This window comes from Cygnus olor, chromosome 1 (assembly GCF_009769625.2).
Source record: "Cygnus olor isolate bCygOlo1 chromosome 1, bCygOlo1.pri.v2, whole genome shotgun sequence".
NCBI classification, from domain to species: Eukaryota; Metazoa; Chordata; class Aves; order Anseriformes; family Anatidae; genus Cygnus; species Cygnus olor.
The window spans coordinates 84,514,443-84,538,913 of NC_049169.1; the positions used below are offsets into that span (position 1 = coordinate 84,514,443).

A 24,471-nucleotide genomic window follows, 5' to 3' on the forward strand; every position below is an offset into this window, starting at 1 on the left:
TCGTCATACCGAGATGCTGCTACAAAATCACTGGTAGTCTGCTATGTATACTGCTCAGTGGCAGGCTGCAGCTCTGTTCCTCCTCAGCCTCCTCCTTCCCTTCAAATCCCGCCTCTCACTTCAGAGGGTGGTCTGATGTTTCTGCATTAAGTATTTCAGAACGTGAGTATTTGCAAGCAAGTTGCGGATTAAATGAGTAGCCTGACCTCAGGTTGCAAGTTGGATAGCCAAGCTAGGCTGGGGTTGGGCCTTTCTAGTCCCTGCTGCTGGGCATGGATGACTGCAGCAAGGATAACCAGTTTATGGGGTGAGAGAAAGAAAAGAGAGCAAGGCAGAGCCTGCTTTTGTGACCTGCTGTGAATTAGGTTCTTCTGGGAGTGACAGGAATCCTGATTTCCAGTCCTGATTCAGCGAATGTTTATGCATTTTGCATTAAGGTGTTTTTGAATAACAGCATTCAAAAGCAGGATCCAGACCCTAGGACCCTTTTTTCCTTCTCACTCAGCAACAGAGACTCTTATCTGAATAACTAAGTGGATTTTTGTTGTATAACCAGTAAGTCCTTAAGCTCTAGCTAAAATGAAGCAGGTTCACCTGTAATAGGCCTGTATAGGATCTAGCATTTTGATCTCTATTTTAATTTGATCATCAGCATGTTAATGTCATTTTAAAGTAACTATCACAACTTTTTAATTCTTATGTACTACCTACTAGATAAAATGTCTCAGAAAAAAAGTAGTAACTTCAATTTTTTCCAGTCCCGTTCCCTGCCCCTTCCTCTCTCTCTCTCTCTTTTTTTTTTTTTTTTTTTCTTTTTTGCAATGCCAGTAAAGAAAATTGGGAAAAGCTTACTGTTCTTTTATTTCCTGGTGCTTTATGTAATTCTGATTATTCATCCCCACAATAATAGTGTTGCAGTAGGCAATTTGCATTTTATAGGAAGTACTCATTACATCATTTTCCAGAGAACATATTATTTTTTTGTTCAAAAACACTACTTGAAAAATACATAACAATACGTGGATCCCAAGAGTTGCAAAGTAAGCACTTAGACTGGTATTTAGGCTTCTGAATAATAGCTATTACAAGGTAACAAACTGCATCCTCCAGTAAAATTTGATTTCTGGTGTTAATGGCTTTTACCTAATGTACTGTGTGTTTTTCAGAGCTTCCAAAGATCCTTAACAATATAAATAAATAAATAATCTAAGTGGTCAGGCCAGAGCTCATAGCTGTACTTTTGACTTCTGCTCTGAAGTTAATTAATAACTCATGCAAAGTCTACCTTTCATTTTTCAACCTCTTAACCAGGAATGATAAACACCTGAAAAATCTGTGTGTGTGCATAGAGGCATAAATAATGTTCTATACTTTCATTTACAACTTGAAAGCTTGAAAAAAATAAAAATTGAAATGTAATGGATTGGCTATGAATTGATTCCTCATGCTTACATCCTGAGATGGTAAGTAAGTCTCTTTCTGAAAAGAGGACAATCAGTGCCATGCTTTTTCAAAGCTTGATTGCATGTATGTAATATGCTGTAGGCAGTTTTAGGCAAATGGGACAGGTTGCATCTGCATGCACTTTATAACAATGCTCAGAAGTATTTCCATTGGAATTATGCAATACTTGGATAACCTGGGAATATCTTTTTCTGTGCCTGCTTTACTTTAGAAGAACATTAGAAATGAGAGAATAATTTATGGCATTGTGTGTTTCTTTGTTGCATTAATTTCACTTTGTATCCTAGATCGAAAAGAAAAAGTTGGTATACTTTTGTACCACTTGGACATAAATGAGCATAAAGGTAACAGTGAGAAGTTCAATATTCCTGGAGACTCTTCCCTCTACTGCCTGTCATTGAATTAATGCAAGAGCAGATTTTCTTAGACACAACATTCACACTCACAAAATGGTAAAAATATTCTAGAGCTGTGTTTTTTCCACTCTTCCCTTCAACATTGTTCCACATGAAGCATCTCCCATATGCCATTTACTTCAGTAGATATATGTGCTTAGGGAGAGGGTGGGAGAGGTTGACCTTGTCTTCCTTGCACTGCTTTTAAGACCTGCAATGCACCTCGATGACGCAAGTCCAAAGGTGAACCATCTTACTGAAAGCATTTGTTGTGACTCATTCAACTTGGTAAAATTCAGTGCTTCATTTATATTAAAATCACATTGTGTACAATAATTCTTTCATGGGAAAGATTTGACTATGTTATTTTCAACAGTGGCAGTATTCAGTTTTAAAATTTAAGCATCTTTTTAAACACACTATACAAAACACCAGAATAATTAATATATCTTAAATAATTAGACCTTGGCAAAGTTGAAATTCTCCCAGTGACAGAAAAATAAGTTCATTTATGCTATTAAAATGTATTTAATTATAGCATTGTCAACTGTACTGCCAAGTTATAAAAGGGTGTGTGAAAACAGTCATTTGTCTGAAGTATCTATGGATTAATGCTCTTGGGCTGTGTGGCCTCTAGCATGTAAGGCTGGAAAATGGATTTGTAACTTGATGAGTTAAGACTTTTTGCCTAAAGGCACAACCATTAGGTGTGCATTTCTGCTTCTCTGGGGGAAAGAACACTACACCTGTCACATAATGATTTGTTCCTTTCTTTTCTAATGGCTGTAGTACACAGCTCTCAATTTACTTTTTTTTTTTTTTTTCCAAATGTTATTAATCGTCCAGCTTGTTTTTACTGGGTTTCAATCTCTTAGTTATTTCAGCAGTATCATTATGAATCTTTCATCCCTACATGTCCTGGCAAAGTAAAGCTGCCAGAAAAAAATGTCATTTTTCTTCAGAAATAGAAGAAAGAACTAATTAAAAATAAACCATATATTTTATTTTTTAAATGTGATGTGCCAGCCACTGCTGTGTTTCATGGCTATATAGCTTTTCTAGATAAAAGATCCACATGGAGTAGTCAGTCGTTGGGCCAGAGCACGTGGAGTCTGTAACACTGCAGGATTCACTGAATGGTTTAGGAGCTTCTGGGGAATACTGAGGGGCACTTTCAATAGCACCATTAACAGAATTTTATGTAAAAAGCAAATTATCCTCCACACTTCAGATTTTAACCCTGATTGTTCCTGCACTTTAATGTAAGTATATTTTGAAAGCCTGAGGTTGGACTGCAGAGATTTTTCTGGATCAGCTAAAAAACATGGGTGAGAAAGTTAAATGGTTGTGGAGGTACAATTTTCTTGTACTTTTCATGATCATGAGAAAGCTGTGAAAATTAGGGTAAATAAAAAGGCGGGGAGGGAGAATGGATGATGCCACCATTGTGCTTAGTCCTATATCTTACAACATGGTAAAGTGAACTGACAGAATAGGCCACTAAAATAGCTTCCTCATGGATTTAACTTGTCCTAAATCTTGAGCTGAAGATGTTACATAAATGAGGAGACCAGATTGTTTTGTTGTTGTTGTTGTTTTGTTTTGTTTGTATGTTCTTAGTGAAGTGTTTTTGACAATTAAGACTGAAACTAAGTACATCTGGAATCAAATATTCATGCAAATGTAATGCCTTGGTCATTACTGTTACAGAAGTTATTTAACCTTTGATGCTCCTGGTACCTCTGGCAGTTCCATACCCAGGAAACAACAGCACTGTCAACTTCCATGGCAAAATAGTTATGTGCCAGAGAGAGGATTTATTTGGTGCAGCTGTAAGTAGCAGGAAGTCACTTCTGGGGCTTTTTAGGTAGGAGAAAACTTCTCTGCCCATGGAGATATAAAAATACAAGCCAAAGTTCTTTTGTTCCACTTTCCCCTCATCTCTGTCCAAAAAAAAAAAAAAAAAAAAGGTACTGTTTTTCTATTAAACACTGTATAATGAATTAGGAGGCTTTTCCGTGAACTAACATGAACAGTGAAAAATGGGTTAAAAAATATATTTTGAAAAAAGTTTTGTTACTTTGAGCATGCTTATGTGGATGTACAGAAATATCCAAGCAAAATGTGGTACTGGAAAGGCAAGGCTTTGATAGGCAAAGTGGAATATCATCCTAATTATCCAGCTGGGAAGCCTGTCTCTTTATTCTAAATATGGTTAATGAGACTATACTGTCAGTACAGTACCATTTGCAAATGCACAAAAGTACCAAATGCACAGTACAGTGCATTTTCTAAGACAAGATGCACTGTCTTCTTTTTTTAAACTGGGGAAGTTGCATGGGCAGGTATCCCACTGTGGAAGAATGCACCAGCCTTTACACAAGAAAAGTACACAGGAGTTGAAATGTATTTAGAAACACCAGGGAGAGCAGAGGGCAACACATGGAATATGGTGCTATGCATTTCCAAGTTGTGGGCAACTTGGAAGTAGATTATCTTCAAAGCTTATTGAGGAAAGTTTAATGTGGTATACCTATTAGTGTCTAGTACAGGGTACTAAATCATATCAGAAACCATTTACGGTTTGCTGAAGAAAATAACTCTGAGTTATTAGGAGGTGGTCCTGTCTATGGGATGCTGGAGGTTTCATTCTGCCAGTTATTGTTTCTGAAGCCTGGCAATTTTTGTTATAACCTCAAGTATTGCCTCCAACTGTAGTTTCCCATCAACACAAGGTCTAGAAGAGGGAGAGAAGCCCAAACTGATCACGGAATTAGAACAAGCATTTGCTACAGCTGGCCACCACGTTTGTTATTGATATTGCTCTATAGACACACAAATCCAAATCAAAGTAGTTAGTTGTACTTTGCAGAGATGGATTTGTTAAAGCAGTATTTAAAGAAACTAGCAGGTGCCTTGAGAAGAACAAATTTTTAATACTGGAGGGAAAAGAAGAGAGAATAAATTCACTTTGCTGCTATTGCATCCCAGAAATAAGTATACATCTTTAAAGGACTCTACCATGATGGTGTTGTATGTGAGTCCCCAGAGGTTGGTGATACAGTGTTTAAACTGAAAATAAATATCAATAACTGTAAACTGTAAAAACCATATTCCATAATTCCACAATCTGGAGAGGGGGAAGGAGAGAGGAGAGACAAGCTGTTTGAAAGTCTGGGGCAGTGGAAATGAAAAATCGGTTGCTATACTGGGAAGAAAAAAAAAAAAAGTTGTTCATAAGGGCTATGTATCAAAAACTGGGAATAGTAGAAAACTAATAGAAGAAATTAGAACATTAACTAGCAGACAGTAAGGACAGTACAGAAAGAAAAAATTAAACATGAGTAGTCTGTCGAGAGGGATGCGGAAAAGACACAAGTACTGGATAATGGATTTGTATTGGGGAAGGAGGAAAGGCAGACAGTGAACGCAGTCACCTTATGTGGTGCTGAAGTATTTTGTATTGGGGAAGGAAGAAATGCAGACAGTGAACACAGTCACCTTATGTGATGCTGAAGTATTTTGTATTCCAGAAGGAACAGGATGCTAAGTGCTGCCTAAGTAAAACTGCACTGGGTATTTGCCTGAAACTGTCTTAGGATGAGGCAGCCATCAGTCACGCAGCTGTGGAGCCAGGGTTGATCTCTCGCTTCCGTTATTGTGCCGGCGACACCTTGCTCAAAGAATTGGGTTTAAGGAGATCTCTTGGTCTGTCTGGAAACAAACAAACAGAAACCTTCCTCTCCCTTCCGCGTGGTTGCTGCAGCCTCCCCTGTGCTACTTCATGCAGCTTCTCGAATCACAGCCTGTGTCGGGAAGAGCTGCCTCTAATTGGCGATTAGCTTGCATCTATCAATCTTAGTGTTAGGAGGATTGACAGCCGAGACAGATGTCCGAGCTCATTCCATTAAGGCTACAGTTGCATCCTTTGCCAACCTTATGTCAGGTCAGTCCTGTCAAATGAAATTTGTAAAGCTTCAAGCAGGAGCTTTTTCTGTGCATTTTCAGAACCCATCTCTAAGAACATTTTCTACATTTTTCTGTTAATTTTTCTGAGTGTAGCTGGAATCTAATTTTATGTTTGTCTTCATTTTTTTTTATGTGCTAGTCTAGAGCGTAAACTCATTATACTTTTATAGCATGAACTCTTTTAAATGCGCCAGAGTAATGCTTCATGATTCAGTAGTCAATATCCATAGATGGCATTTCCAGAGGTATTATTATCTATGTGCAGGTAAACAATTCCTTTTATTTATTTTTTAAATTCAAATCCTTTCTGTGAATCCCACAAAAGAGATTAGTTTTTCATTCAAATAAATGAGTCCCCAGCGAGATAAAATCTACTTGCAGTGTGACTATTAAGGTGGTGAATAAATGCCTTTTGTACATCAGAAGGATTTCATTAACAAGTCAGAAAGGGCATTTTAACTTGTTTCCAACTTGGTACGAGCCTTTTTCATTCTCGCTGATCAACACAAAGACAAGCAAGAGATTTTGCATTGTAATGTTTCAGAAAGCCACAACAAAAAGGTGTGTGTTGGGGGTGGGGGTGGGGAGAGGGATGAAGCTTGTTTGGTTTTGTCTCCTGAAAAATACAGAATTATTGAAAAAACACTGGAATTCTTGTGCAAAGATTTCATTACAAGAGCCCTCATGAGCAACCTATTGATGTCATTAGTGTTCTTTGTGAGCTGGAAGGAAGCTGTACCTCAAAAGAAGCTGGAAAGGATTAAAAATGTTAAAAAAAAAAAAAAAAGAGAGATTAGAACATCAATGCTTCTTCTGTCTTTGTAGCATGCTGAAGTGCTACCACTGATGAAAGTAAAAGGTGCAGCATAACATTTCATAACTCTAAAAAGTGAGCTAACTGCTAAGTGCACTAAAACAGACATTTGCACAGAAGTCAGTCTGAGTAGACTTGGATCACCATTTTTATGTATTTATTTTTTCTTGTGTTCACTGTAGTGATATCACGTTGTTGGATTTTCAGAAGCAATTAAAACGTATGTGGATTCAGTCTTGCTGTCTGTCTTCTCTATTGTCCCTTCTTGGTTGAAAGCATAGGAGAAAGTGGAAAGACTGTATAGGTAAATTATTTGAGTGGTTTTAGTCCCTTAGGGAGGTGAAAGAAATAAAAACAAAATGAGATAGATAGATTTATTTATTTATTTAATACTAATAGATAGTTCAGTTGTATTTTATGCAGTGTCTCATCTGTAAACTAGTTACTGGGATGCCTGTGTTGGATAGCTGAAATACAGAGCTCAGTGTGAAATCCTCTGCACAGTATGTTTGCAAGTATTTCATTTGGCTGTGTCATATTTCCTTGAAAATCCTGTTTCATTTCTGTGTTGATGTTCTAGTTTGGCATTATGGGTATGCCTGCTTCTTCTTTTATATGATACAAGTACTCTATTTATGGAGGCTCATTTTTCTTCAGACTGAACTGGTGCTCTAATTGGTTCCATAGCTCATATCTAGCAACATCTTTCAATACTGCAAGAGATGTTATGGTTATATCCCCAAATATTGCATGTTGGACTTTAATCAAACTGAATTTTAAATGTATTTTAAAATATGATAGAGTATAATGTCTTAACCTATTTAACTTTTTAAGTTGCATGGGTAATAATATCTGGAGAAGTTCCCAAAAAATGAAATTATAATTAAAAAATCCTATCTTGTTGATATGAAGGAGTTTTTTTCTTATGAGAAGCACATCTTTTGTTCTTCACTTTCCAAATAACCTTGAAAATTTATAGGCTGAACAAGTGGGGCATACTTACTGAGTGTGTGCAGGGTCAGAAATTGAAAACTCTCTTTTTTATAGTATCCCAGGATTTTATGTAGAAGTTTTATGTCATCCTTTATTCCAAGGCACACAAAGCCTTCTGAGTTTCTTTTAGCAGAATAACAGTATTGGATTTTTGTCACTTTTATCTTTATGTGTAACCAAAGCCTCATAATCAAAAGAGATTTCTGCATTAGCTTTATGAAATACCATGGCCTGTTTTACCTGATTATTTTGTGCGTGCATATATATTTGTGTGTTGCTTCTTACCTGATCTCCAAGGCTTAACCTCTTACCACTGGCATTCTCCATTTCCATGGACACTGTTTATGACAGGCAATCAATGGTTAGGGCCAGTAAAAAGATAACAAAATCTCCTTGGCATTTGAATAGGTCCACTTGGGTAGTATAGTGGCTATATTAAGTTGGCCAAGCAAGAAAATAGCTTTGCCAAGTGGGCTGGTGACGAGCTGACGTATCATCCAGCATTTTGATAAAACTGATGGACAGGTTATTTGACAGTGGCTTCAGACTCACTATCTGGGGAGGGAAGAATGGTGGATGCAGGAAAGAGGCGATAAGAGGGACTCCTCTTTCAGAAGAGAAGCCTGGATCTCTGCAAAGAGGATAGGGAACACATGAATTTGGCCACATATGGCACTGCAATCAAGAGTAATGAGCGATGCCAAGAAATTACTTATGGGTCTGTTATGATTTCATTATATCTGTATATAGGGCTATGTTAATACAAATGAGAAATTCTGAAAAAAAATGCTCCTCTCCACGGGCTGCAGCTCCGGCCTGGGGCCTGCTCCTGCGGGGGCTCTCCATGGGCCGCAGCCTCCTCCAGGCCACATCCACCTGCTCCACCGGGGGCTCCTCCACGGGCTGCAGCGTGGAGATCTGCTCCATGTGGGACCCATGGGCTGCAGGGGGACAGCCTGCTCCACCAGGGGCCTCTCCACAGGCCGCAGGGGAACTGCTGCTCTCTGCCTGGAGCACCTCCTGCCCTCCTGCTGCACCAACCCTGGGGGCTGCAGGGCTGCTTCTCACTCCTCACTCTTCCAGCTGCTGTTGTACAGCAGTTTTGTTTTGTTTTGTTTGTTTGTTTGTTTTTTCCCTTTCTTAAATATGCTCTCACAGAAGTGCAGACAACATCGCTTATTGGCTTGGCTCTGGCCAGCGGCAGGCCCCTTATCTAACATGAGACAGCTTCTGGATTCTTCTCACAGAAGCTACACCTATGGTCCCCTGCTACCAAAACCTTGCCACGTAAACCCAATACAGAAGCTTAGCAGTAAATGGATCCTGTCTGGGAGATAAGCATAACTGCACAGCGAGATTTAATCACAGAAAAGCTTTACTAGACCCAGTGTCAGGTAGTTCTGAACAGTGTTCAGAAATGCAAGATTTGGGGCTTGTTGATTCCCGACCCGAGCTGAGTCACTTATTACCCAGTTACACCCAGGGCAACCTAGCCTCAAAAGGTTTATTGACACAACACAGCAGCATGTTAATGTGGTCAGACTGCTTCCAGAACAGAACAAATAATTTCCCTCAGCACTGTGTAGACTTGCTATTCTGGGACCTCTCTCTTGATCTTCCTTCTCTGCTCTAATTAGGTAGCTGCTAATTCTTCTATATCCTCCATTCTGAGGAGGACTGTGTCATGTTACTAATTTAATAATGCACGCTGCCTCCTTATAATGTTAAAAATGCTTTGGTCAGCACTTCAAAATTTAAGTAGCTGAAATTAGTCACTGTAACTAGAGACCTGGTAATTTTAAATGGCTTGGGGTTGGTTTGGGCAGGGAAGGAGAGTCTGAAGTGCAAATCAGGTTGCATTTTAACAAACTAGAGCTGTGGGTATTCTGTTTGCTGATGGGTACTTGACAAAATGGGGATTCAGGAATCCAGCTTTAGGAGTTGTAGTTTGTATTTCTCTGCCTTACTTTTCTGTCAATTATAAATGTGAGCTTGATGACGTAATTCACCAGAGTATTGATGCCAAATGCAGTGATACTTTTCAGTGACAGTGACAAGTGGCAAGGACAGTGAAGTGTCTCAATATATATATACCTTTTGAGCAGTATCTGCTCTTGTAGAACAAGAGGGCACTTCTATTATGTGAACTTGTGTTAGAGTTGACACTATGTGCAGCTGGAGTTCAAGAGAGTTCCAGTCATAGCTGACTGAGTGGTTAATGGCCACAAGGTAAAGATAACATTCATTTCCCTTAAAGAAATCATCAACTTAGACCTCAAGTATATTTTTAGTTCAACTGGGGGCAGAATACATGTATATGAATTAAGGCCTAATTTATTTTCTAAGCTACTTAATGTTTTCTTCCTTTTTCTTAAGGCTGCCTTTGACTGCCTGTAATATTTTAACATTAATGCAATCTTTCAATGGAAAACCACATCAATGGAAGAGTGGAGTTCTAGATGATGGTGCCAGTGTTTCTTTGTCTCCTATTATTGACATGGTTTGGGCATTGCTTGTTTGGTAGCATTCACAACAGAAAAGTGAAGCAAGAGGAGAGGTAGCATATTTCCACCAATGGTGAAAATAATAAGCTTGGTGTGTTATCTTCTGTGTTTCTGTGACTTAGCTAGGCAACAGCCAAAGAAAGAAGTTTTGGTTGGCTCATTTTATTTTATTTATGTATTTATTTATTTATTTATTTTTTTACTGTTTGAAATGCCAGATTCACAAGTCTTATCAAGTAGAACTGCACAAATGGTAAAATGTTAATGGTGGAGTGCTGAAAGAGGCTCATGTATCTAAACATTACTGATACCTTTTATACTAGAGAATGCCAGACCTGTAAGAACACAAAAATTTGAACCAAAGTATCATGACTGCAATGTATTTAGCAGGACGCTTTTTTAAAGGGGAAATGTAATTTACCTTAAAAAACCTGGAAGCTCTGGCTGAGTGGAAGTTCTCATTTACTTTTGATCTGCAAATTACTCACAGACAGGGATAGAACAAAAACTGGAGAGTCTGCTCTGGAAGTGATTGCAAATGGGTTCTTAAACCACAATTAGTTGTTTTGTTTGTTCATTCATTTTGAAAATGAATTGCAATCTGTTTTCTGCAAGCCTGTGTTACAAATAATGCAGAATAGAAATGGTAATCACTGAACCTCTGTGGCCATTTGTGTTTTAATCCTGAAGAAGGCACAGTCTATGCTAGTTTTTTTTTTTTTTTTTTTTTTTGGGTAGTGGAGGAGATGTGGCCTCTTCAGGTTCTTTTGGCTCTTCTTCGAGTCATTGCACACACATTTATTCACTTCCATATATACATGCCCTGTGGAAAATGGTTGCTGCCTCAGGCACCTATACTCCTGCATAATTGCTTGCCTTGAGTGAGAATGAGTATTTATGTGACAAGATTGTGAATTGAATAACGTGTTATTTTTTTAGCTGCATTAATTCCCTGTATTCAGTGTGCAGACACACAAGTGTTTATACTGATACAAAGTAAGTGGTGTTATGGGGGCAAAAAGAAACAGAAGCAGTGACTCCTTTTGAAGAGTTGATTGAGAAAACATTACTCTAGCATTTTAGCAATCACACTAAAAGTAGTCATTAGTATAGTAATTAGTCAATAGTTAGCACAACTTTTTTTTTCTTTTTTTTTTTTTTTTCTCCTCTTAAAAGGACTGTGAAACAGTTCTTGTTCTGAGGTCTGGCAATCCAGTACTGGTGGAGTTATTCACAGGTCCCTATTGTCTGCTGGCCAGGCCACCTCTATGTCTTTGCAAGGCATCTGGCTGCTGCCTAATTACCCAACACCTCTAGTTATCCTCCTGTAATGCCTCCATAAACCCTGCTTCTTACCATAAGTTCCTGTTGTACCATAATATGTCCAGACTGTCTCAAAACCACAAATTACCTTTGCTTCTGCTCTTTCTTCTCATCTGCCTCCTGAATCTCTCAGCCTTTCCTGAAACCCAACTCCTCGTTATGCAGGTTCACAGTGTTCATTGCTGCAGCCTCTTCCTGCAGCTAACAAGCTGGCATCCATTTACTCCTTAGACACCTTCAGCTTCCATTTGCGATATCCAGCACAGCTTGAAGCAGTTTGTTTTGCCATAAATTGGAGTTTATGGTAACATACAATGTATTTGGAAATGTCACAATATTGAAATAACAAACTTCCATGCCCATAAATAAAAAAATAAAAAATAAAAAAATCCATAAGCAGTGGTAACAAGATGACTGTTTCTGCAGTGTTAATGACTTATATAGGTCCTTGTCTGTAACTGGAATCTCTTTAGGAAAACAGAAACCTCTCCTAACTTCAGTGGATTTTAGATCAAGCCATATGTTTTCAGACAGGCTGCCAGACCACCCACCACCATCCATCTCCATCTTCTATTTATTTTTATTGTGACAACTTCAAATTACATTTTTCCTATTTTATTCTCAGAACTCTTTTCTGCTTTTACAACAATATCTTCAGATAAAGTATTTGCAAAGAAACAGATGGTGATCTTCTTTTCTGTGCTGTGAAAGGACAGCACTTCTCAGTTTAGTAAGCAAAGTGAGACCCTTGTGGAATTCAGTGCAATCAGAAGGATAAATCAAGCATCAGAACAGGGAGTCAGTCCATTGCCATTAATCAGCACACCAACAACTATATGTTATTCCTGAAAAATGTTTGAATTACATCCTGATTGTTAATATAAAAAAAGAGTTGGTGATGACACACCTTTCCCACTGGCCATTCTCAGTAAAATGAAAAATCTTTAAGGATAATATTTTTTTATTCAGGAACCACCATTACTCTTCCATTTTTATAAAGAAAACCACTATTTTCTCTGTTGGGACAATAGACCAAAATAATGAATGCTATTGGATAAAACAACATCTGGAGTACAGTATCTTTACAGATGAGAAATGGGAAATTTCTGGCACAGTGGGTCATTTTGTTATCTCAAATTGCAATTAGGAGAATAAAGATCCTTCAGATCTTGAAATGTAGTTCAATAAGAATACTACTTCTGAAAGACTGTTCTATAAGAAGAAAGTCTAGAGAATAGAAATACTCGATCTTTTTTTCTAATTGAATCACTTAGCATGTTCATTCATACTAAATAAACTATTGCAGAGTTGTTTTTTTTTCTAACTATCAATACACATTTTAAAGTGATATACTTCATGATAAGTAGGGCATGCTCTTTTTTTTCTTGCTTTCATTTGAAGCTTGCACCTTTTAATGGTAACTGACAAAGATGGAAAGGCCTAATGCTTTCTTGCCTTCCTACTTACATACTGATATATGAAAGCTTAAGATGTCTATTTTATTTCTTTTATCTTTTTTCAGATTACGTGTTTTAGAAGACACACCAAGGGCAGCTTAATAAGTAAAATGGAGTTCTCAGGTGTCTGAAGCTTTAAAAAGAAAAATTAAGAGAAGGACTTTTTTTAAGGAAGCATTTAAAGCTAGTTCAAAGTTAAGCATCAGCCTTTGCGATGGTGGATGTTAAGTTCAATAGCTTCAGAGGATAAAAATACTAATTGTTTTGCACACATATATGTGATGAGAACTTTTAATAAATATATCATGCCACCAACAGCGTATTCATCAGCAATACTTGTTAGTCTTGAAAAAGCTATTCCTTCTTCCTTCAAAACGGGATATGTGAGCTGTGCAAATGTGAGGTTTATGCAACAGAGTTGTGCTTGCTAACCCAGAAAATACGTTCTTGTCAGCACCCAGTAAGACTTTGTACTTAGTTCATTAAATGTGTTGAAAAGGAAATTTTGCAATATCAGGGCTGTGGTATACTGTAACATTTCTGAGTACTGTAACAATCACTATATATGATATTAAAATCTAAGATATTCCCAATGGCTTGTTTCCCTCCTGTTTGCAGATCTTTTATTTTTTACAGATATGTGGCCTATTAATTGTTTCTCAGGTTTAGTAGAAGGAAACAGATACATTTTAGTATAAGCTTCGGATTTTGTGCTTATGTGCCAATACCTCATTACTGAATTTGGCTCTTCTGCTGAAGTGGGCTGACAAAAACATATGGTGGTAGTTTATTTTATTTATTTATTTTTCTTGGTCAGAAGTATTTACAAAGAACCTAGCCTTTTGTGCATTTCTAGTCTGGTAGTAAAATTATTGTGCTGTGCTTTGCTGGCCCTCTATATTTGCATATAATAATTTCTCTGATTTCTCTGAATTTGCATAGTAATTTCTCTGATTCCCAACACACAGATATACTTCCCCCCAGCTCCCCCACCCCCACTTTATGGATCCTCTATATATTTCTATAAGCCATTTCCAGTATTAGCTAAGTGATTATGCTACATTTAAGGCAAGTGTCTGCTCATGACTTAAGTGAATAAAAGAGCAGATAGGAAGATATAAAATTCCTGGAGATGTACTTCGTGTTCGTCTGTATCCCATGAATTAATTGGTCATCCAAATTGGCCACAAGTCATCTTTGCTAGCTCACAGCTAAAGTGAAGTTGATCTCAAAGATCAACAATATAGATCAATAATTTAAACTACAGTGCTAGGTACCAAAGAGAGAACTGTAGTCACAATTGGCACCTGAAGTCACCGCCTTGCCACTGCCTGTATTTTAGTGTCTGTTACTTTAATTTGTTTTAACAAATAGTTATGAAAGCATGTGTCAAATAATATTTAATTTTAATATAAAGTCTGGCAATAACAAAGTCACAACATAATCACCCCTTTATAATATATGACATAACTGGTGGCCTCAGGAGAAATAGAGCAATTTCATTTGCTCACTATATTCTTCTGACACAAAGATGCAAAGGAGTACTGCTTAAGAAACTTCTGAATGGTAAAAAAGCATTGAGAGAATGAACTCAGTACTCCTTGGGTTCTGAGGCAGTTCTAGACGTACTATGATATTTACTCTAACACATTATTTCGTGTCCATCTTTTACCATGCTTCAGACAAAATGTGATCAGACTCATCAGTTAAGCCTAATACAAGCAACTTGATTTACTGAAGTCAGTGGAAATACTCAAATGGTTACATTTGGATATGTGTTTGTGTACTTTTATTAGTACTTTAGAAAAGATGTGTTGTATGAACATTGCCAATGGAATCGTGGAAAAGATAGGCAATTTAGCTCATAAGACATTTGAGGACATATCTGCCTGTTTTATAAAACTTTATGTATATAGCTAGGTGCATATGCCCAGAAAATTGCTTAGTAAATGCGTTCTGTTTAGAAATAGAGAGAAGATGCACTGTTTTAATGTATCAATGCTTGTTATGAAGTATATTGATATGTTAATATTTCATAAAACAATATTTCTCATTGGAATAGTATTTTAAATTATTTTTGCAGTCTTTGCTTCTACCCACTGAGTTATAGTTTTGAATATAAAAATAAATTATCTTGTACTTATTTTGCTGAATATATAAATACAATTATAATCTTCTGTCAATTAGCTTTTCTCCTTAGTAGTATTTCTGAAGCATTCATTGCTGTTGTAAAATTCTATTAAGATAAGAAAATACAGACTGTTAGACTTCCCTGCTTCATTTTTCTTGAGACTGTCACATAGTGTTTTTCCCAGTAAGCTGGAAAGAGAGAGAATGTAATTTGTACTTTCCAAAGCTTTTGATTTGAACTGATTGGTATATTCTTTCAAAGAGCTGAGTAAGTTTTATTACCGTACAAACATGACCTTCAGAAAAAGGTTAAAGATATCTTTAACAAACTACTTTCCCAGCCACTCGAAGAGAAACAGTTAGGAAATGACTGGGCTCAGCTACTCAAGTAAGTAGCCCTCATTAATTGTCTATTACTGACACAGTCATTATTATCAGACAATTGACAATTGCTGATATTAAATCTGGAACAAGCATACACAATCAACTAATGAAATTGAAATGCCAGAATTAAGATGCTGCAAGTTGTCTTTCATAGCTAATGAGGAGATTTCTGTAGTCACGCCAGTAGTTGCAAGTATTTAATGGGATCCTTTATGGGGTTTATAGTGAGTAAGATCATGTGGTTTAATTACTTCTGGCATCTTAATATGATCTTCATTCTTTTCACCTTTCACATGAGGAGACTCATTACTTTTCTCTGAGGATTCAGTATGATAGACAAAATGTCAGAAATAATTAAAACTAATGATAGCCACACAGAAAAATGTTGAGTAGGAATTCAGTCTACCTGGTACTGAGAATTCCCCTTGGAAATCTGAAATGAAATGTTTCCTACCTGCATTCGGAGTCCTTCTCATCAGTCTCGTAGTTTCATCAGTTTGATAGTGGTGTGCTGCTTTGACACCCTGATTTATTGGTTTGTGGGAAAGAGGTCAAACATTTTATGGCCTCACATTGTTTAGGCTGTCTTTATAACTCCCTGGATAGAATGATTGTTTTGAGATAAGAGTGGCTCCAGTTTAAAATCCAGTGTCCTGAAATTTGTTGTCATGGTCCCCAGGTCCCTTTGGCAATAAGAGCTATGCTTGGCTCTGCTGTATCGTTGATAAGGCTTTTACACCAAAAATTAATATTATTTGAAAACATAAATTGGGATTCTTTGCAATTCTGACTCTTTGTATGTACTCCAGCAGTTTGCCTTCATTACAGTCTTGGCAAATTTTCATAACAGCCGTATGAGTAATACAGCTGTTTTCCTAATACTAAATAGTTATAGCAGAGCAGACACTAGATTTTCTACTCAGGGTATGAATAAATTAGAATAAGATATTGTCTTCAAGTGGAATATGAACACTTGGCTCTTGTGTGAACCTTTTGAAATCTATCCCTGAAATTACAGATTCTGTCTCTTAGCAATGCTTGTAGCACAGGCTAGTTGTAACTGCTGAGGGCAGCTAGGTTATTAACAAACCGAAAAAAAAAAAAAACAAACAACTCTGAACTGGACATGAGAGGCTCTGCCATTTTTACATGGACATGGTGGGTTAAGGCCATTTATACTTAGTCAGGGCTGCTTTCCTTTACAGCTCTGAACTTCTTCCTTGCCTGGTGAGTGGCCCTGGGGAGGGAAGAATGCCAATGCATTTGGTCATGGGGTGGAGAAGATGCAAAATCAGAGGGTCTACTTTATGGCCCAGGTTTTTAAAACACCTGCTTTTCTGACATTTCTGTTCACTTCGAGCCTGGAATCATGGACTGGGTACCTCCTAATTCCTCTTGCAGAGACTGTGGTAAGGGAATATGGGCAGCAGAGGGTGAAAACTCCATGTGAGAGCTAGACAGTCATGGTGCAGTTATTAACTAATGTATACAACATATATGTCGGACAAAAGTAGCTCTCTTTTTTCACACTTGCCATTTGGGCAAAGGAGAGGGATGGTTAAGGTGATTGTGGAGAGCACCTGATCACACTGGCTGATCGTGCAGATCTATCTCAGCTGGGTTCTTCTCAAACAGAGATTTCCTGAACAAGAGGTCTATGACTTCTTCTCATCCTTTTCACTCTGTGTTAGGGAAAGAAAACTGACCAAGGCAAACTATCTGGACAAAAGTATTAAGTTTTGCTGATACTCTGCAGTAAAGATTTGTCCCTCAAGCCGTAAATGCTGGATGATATAGTTGTATTTTATATTGACTTGGAACTGATAGCAGTGATAAGACCTTCACTCTTCAATGTGTAATTATTTCAGGATCTTCTTTAGAGATCCCGTTTCTGCAGCATTTTTTTTTAATTTTTTGTCATGTTTAAGAGTGACCCCATGTATGATTTATGTAAAAAGACTAGGGATGAGGACTAAGCATGATGATGCCTAAAGGTTAGTTTTAAAATAATATTTACTTTAGCCTCTAAATCTCTCTTTCCTTTTCTTCTCAGTAACTAAACTTCAGAAACTCTAAATACAAGCAAAATTGTTACAAGTGCTCTTAAGTTCAAGCATTTCAGAGTCTTTGAGTGTATGACTCTATTTCTCTATTTTTAAAAAAAATCATTTTTACTCTTCCATATAACAGAAATATAAATAATACTTGGAAGCTGAGGTGTTTTGTAGACTGAAATATTACTGACTTGGTTTCTTGCATACCCAGAATTCTTAGCTGTAAGATATGCCATTTTCATCTAGGACCTACAAAAGACCTATTAATAGAAGTCAAGTAAGTATTAAGAATGGTCCTTCCTCCATCTACAGCTCTCAGGGCTCCTTCCCTTTTCCACATCATTACAAAGAGTGCTCATTTATCTTCTAATGCTGAATTCCCATCTCTCATAGCACAATGAAACCTTGCTTCAGGGTAAATCTTGTGGTATTCTGCTTTTTTTTTTTTTTCATAAATGAAATGCTGTTAAATAAAACAATTACACACAGACTGCAGAGCATTGCTAGCAATCTACTGCATGTATCTATGGGTAGGTTTACTTGATGTTACTTTTAATTTTGCTTATCAGATCTAACTTATCTCCCTGCCTTTTTGACAGTTGGGACTGAGTGGAAATTGATTCAAGTTTTTTTAAGATAACTTTGTCATTAGGCTTGCATTGCTATATTGAAAAGCCCCAGCTAAAAGGTTGTGATGGACAAGGTGCGAGGATTAAAACTATGCCCTGTTTCTGTTTGTATGTGAGGCAATAGATCTGCAAGATTGAGTTCATTTTCTCCTTGCTATTGTTAATGCTGTTCTGGAAGATGAAAATAGAACCTTCTTCTTTCCCAATATTTTTTCCTTCAGTGCATTTCCATTTGTAGGAGTGTTCACCAGTGTTAAAACTGCATGCCCTGTTTTTATTTTTTATTTTTGTTACCAAAAAGTGGGAATTTTTGGAAAGAGTATTTATGTCCACAGAATAATACATAAGAGAAAATACAGGAATAATACAAGAAATTTTGTACCCAAAATACTGGTGAAGTGCCAAGCTTTCACAGGAAAAAAAAAAAAAAAAAAAAGGTTCGACTTTGCCTGGAGAATATACAAAAAAAAAAGTTAAGCATTACTGACAGCCTAAATAGCACCTCCCACCTTCACACACACACAATTTTGAGTCTGTTGGTTTATTCTTCTTCTGTTTGGAAACCTAAAGTCTAGATTGCCTTGTCTTCAAGTAACTATTGTTATTGCAGTACTGAAGAATGGATTGCAGGATGTAGTTGAGTTCAGGCCTTGAAAACAAAATTGCTCAATTTGACTCTCCAGAAGAGCTTCATTTGTCGTAGTGAATTACTTTGGTCATTGGCTACTATTAAGAAAGGAAAAGGGAAGGAACAAGGGGTTGCACACTCTGAGCAGGTCGGATTAAACCCGCCAGAAAGGTTCATGGTGTCATAAACATTGCAAAGAGTGAAGAAAGACTTTGATAGCTCATAACTTAATTATCTGCCACTATCAGTTTGGAAGGGCTTTTAAACATGTCCAAAGTGTCTACCAAAATTTTCAGCAGGAGTGACAGCAGATTCTTAAGTAAGGATAAAAATGCAGCAGTCTTCCTGGAATAAAACTCTGACAGACTATGATGAATTACCTTATTATGGTTGTTCGCATGACAAATGTACTTGATCAGTGTTTCTTCTTGGGAATAGCTGAGCTTATCCAGAGGCAAAATTTGAAAGGAAATGAAAGCTAACTAGTAATCCTAAGTGGAATACAGAAGAATTTCTAGAAATAGAGGCTGAGAAACCTAATCAATTATTGTTTATGTCAATACTAAAACAATTTTAATCTCCCTCATAGTATGACTTCTTCCTTTATCTGTTTAATATTATTGATAGAAATTTCACATACACATACTTTTATAATTGAGATGGTTAAAATGAAGAGAACAACTTAAGGCAAAATGTTTTGTAAATAGCAAGATTGAGCATTTTTTATGCAGGACCAGTCACAGAACTAGCATAGAGTATCTACTTGAACACAGAGATTGACAGAGAAATTGCAATGGACCACATCCACTCATGGTCAAATAACAACTGACTTTTTACCCAGGTTTCCAAATGAATTTTTCAGCTTAGACAGTCCTAGTTACCAAGACAATTTGGGTCATTGTAGTGGGTGTAGGAGGCAAGTGAGGAAAAAAAAAGAAGAAAAAGGAAGAAAGAAAAAGTAGAACACAAAGGTCAGAGAACAAGAAGGAGAAAGAGGAGGAGGAGGAGATTGTGGAGATATCACAGCAGAGCAGGTATTTTTCCTGCAGCCCATATAGAGAACATATGCACACTGCAGCCCCTGGAGGACCCTGTGCTGGAGCAGGTAGATATGCCCTGAAGGAACTGTGGCCTGTGGAGAGCCTACACTGGAGCAAGCTTATACTGAAGGACTGCAGCCCACGGGAAGGACCCATGCTGAAGCAGGAAAAAGTGTGAGGAGCAGCACAGAGGAGCTATTAGTGAGCATCCCCAGCCTGTCTCTGCTGCTCGGTGGGGAGGTGGAAAAGTCATGAATGAAAGAGTGAAGTGTTTGAATTTTTTGTCTTTCTTACCATCCAATTCTATTTTAATTGGCAATAACATAAATTAATTTTCCCCAGCCTGTTTTGTTCCTCAAAGCAATTGGTAAGTGATCTTCCTGTCTTCATCTCAACACACAAGCTCTTCTTATTTTCTCCCTTGTCGCACTGAGAATGGGGAGTGAGAGTGTCGGGGTGGGTGTCTGGCAGCCAGCTAAGATCAACCCACCACAGCTTCTTCTGTTTTTTGTCTTGATATAGCAACTCAGTTCAGTTCTGTATCTAGCACACACATACTTCTTCTTAATCTCTTTCCAATTATTTGCAATTACAATAAACATAAGACGTGGTATATAATGTAGAATAATAATCAGTCTTTTCAGCTACCAGTTATCAAAGTAACTTAAGTTTTCTAAGGTACTAAAAATTGGATCATTAGTTACTATTATAATTTGCACACTATTTAAAACAAACTCAGGAAGTAGGACGTAATATATGGTTATTTAGCCAGTGTATCAGCGCTACTCTGACCTGTAATTCTCTGACGTACCTACCTTAAAATTTAAGCATGAAAATAATGGAAATTCTGCTTCAGAGTTTAAAGTTAATGAATAAGCATTTGATTACTGAGATCCATAAAGGCGTAGATTAGGTTGTTAACCCAAAATGCAATTGCGATTTTGGGTCTGACCCCTCTGGCTTTGAGAGACAAAGTTTGTACAAGCTTTTCTGTCAGGACGCAAAATCTGTGTAACATCAAAAGTGGCATTTGCACAGAGAAAAATCCCAACAGTTTTGGACAAATTAAACATTTTGATTTGACCCAGCACTATTTTTTAAACTTTTATATATTTTTAATAAACTGTTTTTTTGTTTGTTTGTTTGTTTTAGTTTAGTCCTTAAGTTGACTAGTACACTAATGATATATTGTTCTAAGTAATGGGAATTAAGCTGAAATCAGGTGGTTGGTACAACCCATTTTTTTTTTTTGGTGATGCATATATCCAAGATGTTGTATTTTTAATGTACTATAACTATTCTTTTGATTTAGTCATAGGCATTGGTTTTCCAGTCAGTAGTGTGAATTAAGGACATTTTTCTCTGTTTCTAGTTGTATATAATTATTATTTTGTTTAAAGGCATGATTTGAAAATCAACCACGCATGCAAAAAAGCTTGTGCTGTTGCTTATCTTGGCTTTAGAGGACAGATAAGTACATCTGCATCTGAGCTTTCAAAAACTGACAGAAAATCATTTTCTAAAAGAATTACTTTTATTAGTGCTTAAATTTAGAGTGTGGAAAATAAGATTTTGTCATTGCATGTGTTTTGTAATACTACATTCATGAAGTGCTCAGCATACTTTAATCATCTTGATCACATTAAAATAAATGCAGTCAACTAATGTGTAGTCAGCTACTTTGAGTAACATTGCCGATATAACACAATTTTCCTCATTGTTTTCTTTAATGATTCTGGTGTTTCTATGATTCAGAGAATAGGAGTGAGACTATATTTGGGTCAAAATAAATATTTTACTGTCCCCATAAGCATCTGCCCAGACCTCATACAAATATGATGCCTCCAAAAATATAACATCTGGATGGATAAGTCGGAAATTATTTAGCTCAAGCTGTTTAGTTATAGGTGTTCAAAGTGCAGCGTGCACAGTCACATCAATTTAGCAGGCAGCTAAACCTGCTAGTTTGTGCCAGAGGCAGCAATTCAGCTAACATATTTCAGCTATATTTTTAACAAAGTTATAAGCTATTTTTTTTTTATTAAGTTATGTTGATTACTGGAAGAATCTCTCTGCAACTGTAGGGAGACTCTGTGGGGACCTAAGTAGAACATGTTTACTAAAGCAAATGCATGAAGAAGAAAAAAACCACTTTGCTTGTTTTGTCTTCACTGCGGGGAGGTGCAAGCCAGATACATAGAGTAGATTCACTCAGCTGATACTAATCAAGCTGCAGAAGTAGGGCTGTGAGCCTCTTGCCCTGTGTATATCTATGACATACCATATGCAGACATTGTATTCTATCTGTATTTAAAATATATAGATATATATTTATGGGACTTCAGACTGATCAATGCTCTTGTATATAAACTTGATTGATCTCTTTCTATAAATTTACCCAACACATTTCATGTCACTGCAGTTAACGGTGATAAGTGGGCTCTCACGTGCTTCCGTTAGAGCAGGCATCACCTTCACTAATAATTTACACATTCATAATAATTTTAAAAAGTCTGTCTGAAAATAAAAGGGTTCTGTAGTCTTTCTACTAATCTTTGAGTGGTGGTCTTATTCACTCAGTGTACATTTCAAGCAAATTTTAAAGTGGAAAATATGGTTGAAAGGTTGAGAAGGCAAACGGAGGCTGTTTGAAGTAATTGTGGGTGAAGCTGCTGGACCTGACTGAAGCAGCATTTTGTCCTGTTTTGGGACTGATTTCATATCTTAATTGGGTTATATGCTATTTGAATTGATGAATTCTATTAGATATTATAATAAGACAAAATGATTGTCTGTATCCTGCCAGTGTGTTATGCCATTTTCCCTTGAAGGCTTTTCTAATTTATACAATCACTCCTTAGTTTAGTACTTGAATATTTTACTGCTTCTTTATGAGTCTTAATTTCATTTCTTTCTTTATAAAATAATAAAATTTAAAATAACCAGAGAATAGCAAATGTGTATGTTGAAAAGTTAACTAAAATGGTAGAGAGTTTGAGTGGGATTTTTTTACTGTGTCTTGCTGTGCAGAAGTATCTATTTTGTCTGTATTTCAGATATTTAGCTTGTTATTGTGCATAGCATAGATTCAGTCATATGGTACTTCTGTCGAAATTTTGACAGAGCAGTTAAACAGAAGAGTGGGTAAAACTGCAAATTAATTGAATGGATAGACTCGGGTCTAATGCTTCCTTAGCTGTCATTTGCTTGTTTTGTTCTGCTTAATTTAGCTGCATTTCAGCTCATAAACTTCAAAGTCAACCCAAAGTCGAGCTCAGGGAGGCTTCATGTGATACAAGCAGGCCTGACTAGCCTGAGAACTGTGAGTATGGCTGATATCTATGCAGTCTGCATAACTGGGGTGAAGATGTAAATATTTACTTTTTGTCTTCTGAATTTGAACTCAGAGGATTAATCTATATTAAGAAATTAAGAAGGAGGTTGCTAACATTGAATATATAAAATGACCAGTTTTAAGATCCTAAATAAGGCATCTGTCTGAAGGGGCGGTAATTTACAGTAGCTTGTAATTTATAGTAGTTTGACTCATCAATAGTAATCACAGCCTAAAAGTGCCATTTTGTTTCATTGCTGTGGAGTATTTTTTAACAGATTTTTCCAACTGGATTTTAAGAAGAATGTATCTGTTTATTCATGATCACTAACTTATACTGTGCTATGCACTGCTTTTGATTGCTAATTGATTGATATTTATTGAACTCAACTTATTCCTGGATAGCAGATCATAAAACTCTTAACCTAGTGTTCATTTCTACTGTAGAATAAGGAAAACTAAGGAAAGGGTGTTTCTTTTTTATTTCCTTTTCTCCTGAATGGGCCTATGTCCATCCAAAAGACATGGGCAAGTTCTGTATTGCAAACATTTTTCAAAAGAGGGTAAAGGGATAGTCTTGTGAAATGATTCACCATTCTTTGTCCTATATTTTTTTTTCAGCCTGTCTTATCCATAGTACAGTTTACTGCTTCTTTTAAAAAAAAATTTAAGTAATAATAATAAAAAAGAAAACCTCTCTCTGTAAACATTGTGAACTCTCAGAACTGACTCAAAACAAAACAAAACAAAAAAAAACCAACACTGAAATTCTCAAATAATTGAGGTCACCTCAAACATTGGTATGTTTTTACATGACTATATGATGCACTTCCAATTTATCGCAGCTTGTATCTGTTTAAATCATGCGAAAATGAACTCTAAGCCTTTTTTTTTTTTGGAAATCTGCAGTGATGCTCTTTTCTCTTGCTGTTTCCTTTTTTCTTCTGACTACATCATGCAGAATTCATTCTCTAGTTTTTATTGCTCCCTTTGACTATGTCAAACCAGAGCATGTCAATGCCTCTTTGCTATCCCACATGCAAGCACTTTCCTTACTTAATTACTACATCTATATTGCTTGTACTCACCAACATCTGATGCTCAGTTTCTGTGCTGAAATTACAGGGTATAATACTCTATCCTATGCATTATATTTTTTCTTTCTGTAAAATGTTTCCTAGCTAATAAAAACTGCAGGTGTTTTAGTATTTCAGATCTAAGTAATACATCCCCATATATTGTCTCAGAATTTGTTTCTCTTTTGCAAGCATCATTTTAAAATTTCTGTCATGTAATATGAAAGACCCGGTACTGATGGTTGTGGTGTAGTCATCAATAAAAACAGAATAATAC

General features: G+C 36.7%; 1 protein-coding gene across 5 annotated transcripts in view; it reads left to right on the forward strand.

Moving 5' to 3' along the window:
- Window positions 1-24,471, forward strand: part of CADM2 (cell adhesion molecule 2) — a 667,772-nt gene that overhangs the window by 278,754 nt on the left and 364,547 nt on the right. Inside the window, exon 1 of one of the 5 annotated variants that reach the window (XM_040566614.1) lies at window positions 5,784-5,805. The exons of the other annotated variants lie outside the window; for them this stretch is intronic. Coding sequence (XP_040422548.1) covers window positions 5,799-5,805 — 7 coding nt within the window. The 5' untranslated portion in view covers window positions 5,784-5,798. Of the gene's footprint in view, window positions 1-5,783; window positions 5,806-24,471 lie in introns of those variants that run through there. 5 annotated transcript variants of the gene reach the window in all.